Below are 9,625 nucleotides of genomic sequence, written 5' to 3' on the forward strand. Positions count from 1 at the left end.
AAGTAATCGATCAGAACAACACTCTTCCTTTTACTCTGTAACGGTAATGTCCATTTACCTCGTATTCCCTTCGTTAGGAAGAAATAGGATGTAGCTGACATCGGTTCATCCGAGAATAATAGACCGCTTTGAATACAAAGAGGTGACACAAAGGATTATACAAGATTAAATTGTTTCCATTCTGAAGCAATAATTGTAATTTATCTTCGTTACGTTTTCCCCGAGCAAAGTTACAATTTTTTTATTCTTTGGGAGCAATAATTTAAAAAAAAGTCAAGAATTTTCTAATTTCTTTCCTCGGGGATAACAATTAACGGCATACAATAGAATAAGCAAAGAACGTAATTAATTATTCTTTTAAACATCGTGTGAAATAAGGATGTGACGCGTTGTTTATGTAATTATATAAAACGAGGTACAATACGTGTATATCATTAACAATAAATTATTGATAATAAGTGAATTGTAACAGTGTATGTATAAAGAAAACGTACAGAAAGCTGGGAATAGCATTAAATATAAAACTGCAGTTGATTATAATACTGCATTTAATTGTGAGAATAAATAATAAATAATAATAAACTTGGAATAATAACGTTATACTAATTTGAAAAAATTTTGAGGTTATATGCATTCAAATGTTGCATAAAAGTAATAGTAATGAAGAAATGCGTCTAAGAAAGATTTGGCACGTATTTGTAGCAATAGAGCTCTGAAATCTTAGCTATTGGTTAACCAGCTTAAGCTGTATCCAAGATGTACATATCAAGTTCTATAGTAAATGGATATGTACTTTGTCACTGACTTATGGGTAATAAAAAGGTATAGCTGCGGTTATAAGCTTTATCATGACATTATTACTCTAACATTTACATTTCAATAGGCTTCCTAAATTTCTTCATAATCTCTCTCACGTGGGTTTTACACAATTCACGGCCTTGCATTCAGGAAGATGGAGTGCCAAAGTACACATGATGCTCTAAATCATGGTATTCTGTAACTGTTGTTATTTTTTATACGTCATATAACTGTCAGAACAGCACTATTTACAGTTGTTGGAAGAATGGAATAAAATTAATAATGAAATAAGAAAGTATGTATGTAGGTTCAAGGAAGTAGTGAAACAAAAAAGATTTGCCTAACTTAACTTAATATTTAAATATATTGTTATTATTATATGCAAATACTTTTGTCCATATGTAAAATAAAGCACATTTTTATTAGTTTTATATTATTTATTTCGTTTATTTAGTTCTGTCTTTGCATACAGGCAAATGAGATATTTACACGGAGGTTGTGCCTCTTTCTATTAAGTACAGAATTTACCATTGCAGCAAGTATGACTAAATAATTCTAATGACTAAAAAATAAATTGAAAATTATATTTATGACAGAACCGAAAAAATAGTTTTATCTTCTTCGGGGAAATTGAAATAAAAAGTGTGAAATGAAACTTGATTGTACAAAGCTTCATATTCAAAGAAGATTTGAAAATTTTCAAACACGCGTATCTTTTAACGTCTTTCGGTTATCATACTATTCCAGTTTCAATTTTATGTATATTTCCAAATTTTCCACAATCTTGCAAACCTTAATGCGGATAAAAATATTAAATTGAAAGATTGTATTTACAGTGACTCTAATTAATATTCGGACACACTTTAGAACAGTATAACTTTTTTTAAACTGGACCAAGCGATTGGAGTTTTATAAGAAGTTAGAAGGATTAGTTTACGAGATGACGTGCGAAAAAATTTGAACAAATTGCAATTTGTTGAAATGGCAAAGAGAATAGCAAGGGTCACTTTTTACAACTTTTTTGTCCGAGACTGTAATGAAAATTTAAAACACACGTTTTGTAGATTTATGTCAATTATATACATGCTGGAAATTTCATCGAAATCGGTTAATCGGTGAACAGGTTAAAGATTGCGAAAATCACAGTTTTTCACGACTCTCGGCCTAGAACTCTACATCTTTCGATGCCTGTCGCTTGTTTCTGCATCAACCGATTTCGATGAAATTTTCAGCATGTACATAATTGACACAAATCTACAAAACGTACTTTTTAAAAATTCATCACCAGCTGAGTTAAAAAAGTTGTAAAAAGTGATCCTTGCTATTCTCTTCGCCATTCCAACAAATTGCAATTTTTCCAAATTTTTTCGCACGTCATCTAGTAAACTAATCACGTCGTTTGGTCCAGTATTAAAAGAGTTATACTTCTTCAGAGTATTTAAAGAGCATCTGGATATTAATAAGAGTTACTGCATATCTCCTTGGAAAATACATTTACAATTATCAAGTGGCCGTTTTCTTGCATTGCCAGGTAGTTTTAACTTATGCTAATGTACACTTCGAGAGTGTAATTTAACACACTTCAATTAAACAAGTGGCAGTATAGCCAGCTTTTATGATATCGCGCGATCAAGGATACACGTTATTACATTTAACACTTTAAAGGCACTGCTGGAAGCGGATCCTTGGACCACGACTAAACAGTCAGCTGAGAAATTCGAAACAAGTCAGAGTGAGCTAGTGACGTGTCGAAATAAAATCGAACGATGAGAATTTCTATTTGTGGCTCGTGGCGTAATCGACAGTTTGTGAAACATTTTTCGATTGGTTAATAACAGAAGATGAAACGTGGATCCTGCCCGATCGTATTTTACGTAAACGCAAATGGTTGAATAGAAGTTGATCAGGATAATCGATCCCGTAAAAGGACATTATCCCAAAAAACTTATATTTTCAGTTTAGTAAGACATAAAAGACGTGATCAGCTTTGAAAGATGATTACGTCACAATTTGAAGGAAAAGAGATTATCGCTTGTACATCGAAAAATTCCACGGTAGAACAATGCTCGTTCCCATACTGCGAAAATTACATGGAAAGAATTAGCTAAATAAAATTGGGAAGTGTTATTACGTTCCTTACATTTGCTAGATGTTGCTTCATCAGATTATCGTTTTCTTTTTTTTTTTTCGTTCACTTTAGCATTTTTAACGTGGAAATAAATTTACACGTAGAGATTGTTGTGTCAACAATGCTGTACAAGAATTTAATGGACGATTGCAAAAGTTCGTGCATGATTTTCAGAGGTGGGGAACCTTATCACAATTATCTTATCACATGTTACATTCCTATAGAAAGATACACCGCTTGTGTTTTATTTTCAAATCGGGCACGAACTTTTGCAATCATCCAATACCAATTTTAAAACTGCAAATTTTCGAGGAATTACGAGCAATATAAGTATAACTTCTTATATTACACGCGTGTTCTTAATTGCAACAAGAAGTGTAGCGAAAAGAGACGCGAAATAATCCTTGCTCGGTAATGAACCGATACGATCTTGAAACATATTTGATCCTATGCATACATATCTAGCGCAACGTTTGAACGAAAAAAAACGTCACGATTTCTTTTCGGTTTGTTTTTTCATGGTCGAATCCTCTTCTTTTCACTTGTACCACGATTTATAATTTATCTGGCATCGGCTACGATCTTAAAGTAATTGCAAGTAGCACTATCTTTGTAAACAAATATGTTCGTATCAACTAGTAATTTCGCTAATCTCTGAGAATCGATAAATTATATCTACTTGTAATTTTTTCAATGTAACATTATGCTTCAGAGATTAACGTAAATTATCTCACGCCTGACCTGACCTTTGTTCGCAAGAAAAGAGAACGAGATGCTGCAAGTGTTACATAGTGTAGTAACAGCGAATGGTTATCGGGTTATCCCACAATCAGCCGATAGCCGAAAGCGATAGAAAACGGAGTGACGATGCTAGCAATAATTTGTCGGGTATTTCTTAATGAAAATAAGAGTAACTTTATTTTCATTACGTTCACAGTATGTACATTCCGATTATACATGCAGTTATGGGGGACCAGATATTTGAAAGAAGTGGAAAAAGTACAGACAGAATTCTTTAAAAGGCTCTTAGACGTGCCAGAAAACACTCGAGGCTACGTGATCAGACTAGAAGTAGGTGGAGTAAACCTGGAATATGAAATTATTGGACCAGAATATTAAATATGAGGGACAAGAGATTCTCCAAAAGATGCTTGGAAAATCTTATAAACATGGACGCAAGAAACCCGGACCCAAGAAGAGACTGGTTTACCCAGGTAAAGGCAATACTGGAGGGATATGGCTGTGACGGCGAAATCGTCGAAACAGCAAATCTAAAACGAGTCAACAAAGACGAAGTAATCTTAAATAAAGTGAAAGAAATGCTTTTCCAGAATGATAAAACTAGAGAGGAGAACTCTACATACAGCCCTATTTATCAAAACATAAAAGACCTCTCGGGAACTAAACTGGAGGAATACCTGAAACTGAATATCCCAATAAAATACAAGAGAACATTCGCCCAATTAAGATTAGCAGGGAGGGGCGTATGGAGACTAAGAAGCAAAGACGGAACCGCTTATCATATTAAGGAAGAAAACATATGTCACCTGTGTAATGGGAATCGATAAAATTAAGAGAATGTCCGATGTACGACGAATCCAGACCGCATGACTTTAAGTACGAAAGCATCACAAAGATCCTTAAATCGGATGCTGAAGAAGACGTAAAGAAGATGCAATACTTCACGAATAGTGCAATAAGAATCAGAGCACTCTGCCTAGATGAATGATTCATATTAAATGCCAAGATGCAATGGAAGTGAAAATCGCTCAAACAAAGATTTTTCTTAGTCATAGTTTAAATTTTAAATCTTATATCTTTGTTTCACCTACATATTTCTATAGGCTCGTTTTAAAGTTAATAGTTTAATATAGTATAAGTATAAATATAATACCCTAGAATACCACGGTACTACAAACACATGTATAACACAAGATTGTAATAGGCTTCTGCCTAAATCAATTAACAATACATAAATAAAAAAAAGAATATACATGCAGTTATAAACGGCTTCTGATAGTTAAATACGTGTAATTAGAAAAGATGGAACGTTCACGTGCCCAAAATTTTCTATAAAAATGGTACAAACAACGTTGTGTTTAAACTCACTTTTATCGAACGAGAAAGTAATTGAACAATTGGTGATTTGTTATTCACGATATAGCGAAAGGTGTGACAATTCGAATTACTGGATAAGGTGTCACTTTTCCATAAACAATGTAACGGGAAAGCATTAGTTAAATTAGTCAAGACAAACTAATTTTGTATTTTTACGCGTTTCTATTAATCAGTGTCTAATTCACGTAAGTGCAAATTGTTTAACATTTACTGTACACGGTACCATGCAGTTAGAATGAAAAGACACGAAGAAATAATTGAACTTTGAAATTAAGCAGTTGTGCTAATGATTTTGAGACATAAATGTCCGTCCTTGTTTGGTGGAAAATGAAACATGGAAGTGAACTCTCTGTTGACGATGAATTTTGTATGTAAAATAAGTTAACAAAAGATGTAACTATCGTTTCAATAAAATACGTATTAGTTCTTAATAATATACCGGTGTACATAGGATTACTTTTGTAAAATCCTACTGCTATGAGCTGTGCATATCTGATATTTGAATGCGCTACTCTTCTCTTCTGACATAACTCTTCATTTGTGCTGAATTCTTATTTTTATCACTGTCAGAATTTGCAAATAAATTACACATAAAGTCAGGAATAACGTGAAGTGTTGCGAAAAGAAATTAATATAAAATTTTCAGGTCGTGTCCTGCACACAGTGTTTCGGTAACTAGAATTTATATTGTTCTGTTCTTTGATTCTCTAACTCTTTCGAGCGTACGGTGGTATAATTCTTCTACTACTCTTATTTCACAGTTTCTGTGATGTACCGTGGTACGAAAGTAGTAATGGCTGTGGAAATGTTCGATGTACTGTGGTACAAAAAGTGTACCACCTATTGCAAATAAAAATATTTCTGTAAAAATAGTAGTAATTATGTATTACCAGTAGTGTTAAAATGTTCCTTAGTCTTCGTATCTGAAAGTGTTAAGAGATGTCAAGTTTACATTCCTACGACACACAAAAATGTAGATTTTGTAGATCTTGTAGATTTAGCACTCCATACGGTGTCTCGTTAATCATGTGTACTTGTATCAAGTGAGATTACCCTTTTCTATGATAAACAAATAAGCAGTTACTAGAAAATGTCAATTTTCTCTTCCTTGATTGTAATGAAATTTCTGATAACACCACTGAAACTACAAGCTAGTAAGAAGTTATTAAAAAACTGAAGGTGAAAATATGTGAATGTTACACTGTGACATGTGTAAATAAATAATGTTTTACATGAAACGTGGAACGTATTTAATTGGTGGGAGGTAGCTAAACGCACAGTTAAAACAATTTATATTCTTCATAGAAAACATGGTATCTTAGATATACTAAATTGGCAAATTTAACGAACAATAAAATTTTCCTTTCTTTCGATAAGTTTTCTCTGTGCGAGGTAAAAGTTGATTGTAGAAGAATGTAAAATCGCTGGTGGTCTGAGAATTATCCATTATCTTCTTCTGTTTATCGAATAAAGATGGGTGGGGTGGGTCGGGAAACCACAAATCTCATGCTAAGGCGTGATATGACCTCTCAGTTATGCCGTGCAGGATTAGCTAAGAAGAGTGCACTGACATAATCCGCCCTCGGATCATCTCTCGTCGTACTTTCTTGCTTTAATGTATTCAGAAATGCATTATTATAGAACATTGCTTCCATTTATTCTTTGGTCAGCTAAAGCATACAAATTCAATAACTATTATCCTATGAACATTTGAAAATCTTGGTAGGTGTGATCAATTCTACCACTTACGTAGGTATAAAGTATTATCTCCAGCAAAAATGCATACGAGATTCAATATAGTTATCGTACAATTTTTAATCGGCACGATACAATGTCACGCTCTAATGAATGACGTCTACGCGCACGTTCTGCGTGAACAAAAGGATAGAGATAGTCTGTTGGATAAAAATTTCAATGGACCTCTCTTTCTATCGGTGTACCAAGTCACGAGAGGAGACCAGATTATCGTTCCTCGTCATCTTTCAGTCTCTGCTGCAATTGCTCCGCTGGATTCTGAATTACTCTACCGGCCAAAAGTTTGGAATTACTGAGCAATTTACAGAAAAAAGTCAGAGACTTTGAGAATTTTTTATCATTCGAATCAATCGATATGAGATAAATTGATAAATGTAGAATTGAGATAAACTTCAAATTCTTAAAAAATTAGCAGCAGATTTAATATTGACGAAAAGTGACATTGAACTCGTTAATCGACACTTGCGGGTACCCTGATTTACTCGCGAGACATTTTCTTTCTGAAAAGTATTACTATGTGGTTGGAAGTAGGTTTCAACGACGTGGCTAGATTATAACTTATTTTCTCACTCGCATAGCTGTCGACAAAAAATTTCCACTAAAGGCCGTCGCAATTTATAATTGTAATATTTATATAAAAATTTGTGTATGATTTAAAAATTTTAAATATTTAATTCAGGTATGTCTTAAGGTACACAACTATACTAAACTTTTATTAAATATTTTCCATTTTTATGAAACAAAAGCTATTTCTATAAGTTATGAGCACAATTTGTACATTTTACTCTTCTTGTTGTGCTGTTTAGATAGAAATTATTTGCATTTTTCAGAGTCACCCCCTTACCGCTTGTACCACCGGTTCGGAAACACCCTGCATAATTAATTTATATGGGTAGTACTATAACTTAAACTAAGATAAATACAACATATTGAAAATTTACAATATGGCTGCATTTGAAAGAGAATACGCGTATTTTTCGCTGAAATTTTCAGCTTTAACGCCTAAGGAAATCTTAATATACCTATATATATTGAGGTGCTTATTTGAAAAATTCTAATACACACTGAAAAAGACATTTACTTCATACGTAAATGCAAATTTTAAGTTAATTCGACCAGTTGTGTTCTTGCAAGTTTCTACCAAACGATTGTAAAAATGTTGTTTCGAAAGAAAGATGTTTAAAGTTTCAAGATAGAGATGATAAATTCGCCAGTGAGCAATCACACGAGTCGGAATTGAAGACGTATTTATCTTGTTCTCTCACGTTAAGACATATCGTGTGTCAATTCTTCCCCAATTATTTATTTATGACTGCGATGTATTAATAAATAAGGAATGAACTGAAGTTGAAGTTACACGAAAGATTTATTTAAATAAATTATCGAGCCTTACCGAAAGATAAAACCGAAAACACAACTTTTTGTTCCTAATTCACGTCTTATTTTATCATTTATCACCCCCAAAAATTTCTCTCACCTGCATACTGTCCGTTCAAAATAAGAATAACCTCGTTTCGCGCATGGGACGTGCCTAAGGCAGGTCTGGAACGTCCGAATCCCCACTTAACCGCCTACGTTTTCCTCCGTCTTACCCTCTGCTACGCTCTCTGTCTATGCGCAGAACGGACGAGAATCGGTCCGAGAGCGAGGTTATTCTTATTTTGAACCAAGTGTAGATGTATTTGTGTAAAATTAATTCGCAGAAGAGAGAAGAACGAGACGTGATATTTTTATAATCGATATACCGCAGTAGGGCACATGCAACAATGTCATGAGAAATTACAGGATTCTTAATTAACGTTTATTATTATGTACATGTTATGTACAAAATCAGAAGTAACGGAAGAGTAACTGAACGGATTAACGTGCAACAACAATGTCGTGCTCAGGTTTCGGTGGGTGTGCTCTAATGTATTCAAGAGCCCTTTGGATCAGTGGAGAAATAGGTGGAATATGATCACCCTGAGGTTGGAATCCATTGTGATCAGCAATATATGATACGCTTATTGGCGTGCCATCAGGTGCCTGATATTGATATTGTCCTTGGGCGACAATTGCTGGTGCGTTTCTTGCGTCAGTAGCTACCGGTGCTCCATTTTCAGCGTGATAAATTCCGTTCTCAGTTTCGTAGGAGAATGAATAGGTACCGTCAGCAGCTATATCTTGGGATTGTTTGACAACAGCCGGAGGAGCGTGAACAGCTACATCAGCCGAAGCCATTGCCAAGAGAGCGAGGGAGGCCGCCATCTGAAACGAATGTTATTTCTGTTGTTTCCCTTCTTCTATCAGTAAAGCAGCGTGCCATTATTTATTTACTTGAAAATATTTCACATGTATGATCGAAAGATACAGTCTTTTCGTAACTTATTCTTGATTAAATGCGCACAAGTATGTACATATAAGCCGCTCATTTGCCAAATCGGTTAACTCCACAAAACAAGAGGCAGACAAAATTGATGAAATTATATACGTTGTTCTTTAAAATTCCTTTTAAAATATAAATTCAAATAAATACATATACATACATATATGTAAAAATTGTGTTATCACTATTTGGTTATTATTGTTGTTTGTTTGATTATTTATATCAATGTGTTTACAACTGCATTGCGAGTGGTGATTGAGCGAGTGCGAGTTGAAATGTAACGTGTATGTGGTTACAAATAAAGAATAAAATGTCGGTCATTTTTAAATGTAGTCCTTACAAAAATATTGGTAATCGAGGAAAGTTTGTATCTTTTACCTACAAAATATTTCAGAAAATAATTTCATGCAAAACTTCATGCTTCACATTAATGTAGGTTAGTGCGATAATGTTATTTTTAT

The 9,625-nt window shown here is 33.8% G+C and overlaps 1 protein-coding gene across 1 annotated transcript; it reads right to left on the reverse strand.

The window, feature by feature from the left end:
* Positions 1–8,659: 8,659 nt before the first annotated feature.
* On the reverse strand, positions 8,660–9,046 carry LOC108573374 (larval cuticle protein LCP-17-like). The gene has a single exon (XM_017935811.1). The coding sequence runs from the start codon at positions 9,044–9,046 to the stop codon at positions 8,660–8,662; it is 387 nt and encodes a 128-aa protein (XP_017791300.1).
* Positions 9,047–9,625: the final 579 nt, after the last annotated feature.

Source organism: Habropoda laboriosa, unplaced genomic scaffold (genome assembly GCF_001263275.1).
Source record: "Habropoda laboriosa isolate 0110345459 unplaced genomic scaffold, ASM126327v1 scaffold146, whole genome shotgun sequence".
In the NCBI taxonomy this organism is placed as follows: Eukaryota; Metazoa; Arthropoda; class Insecta; order Hymenoptera; family Apidae; genus Habropoda; species Habropoda laboriosa.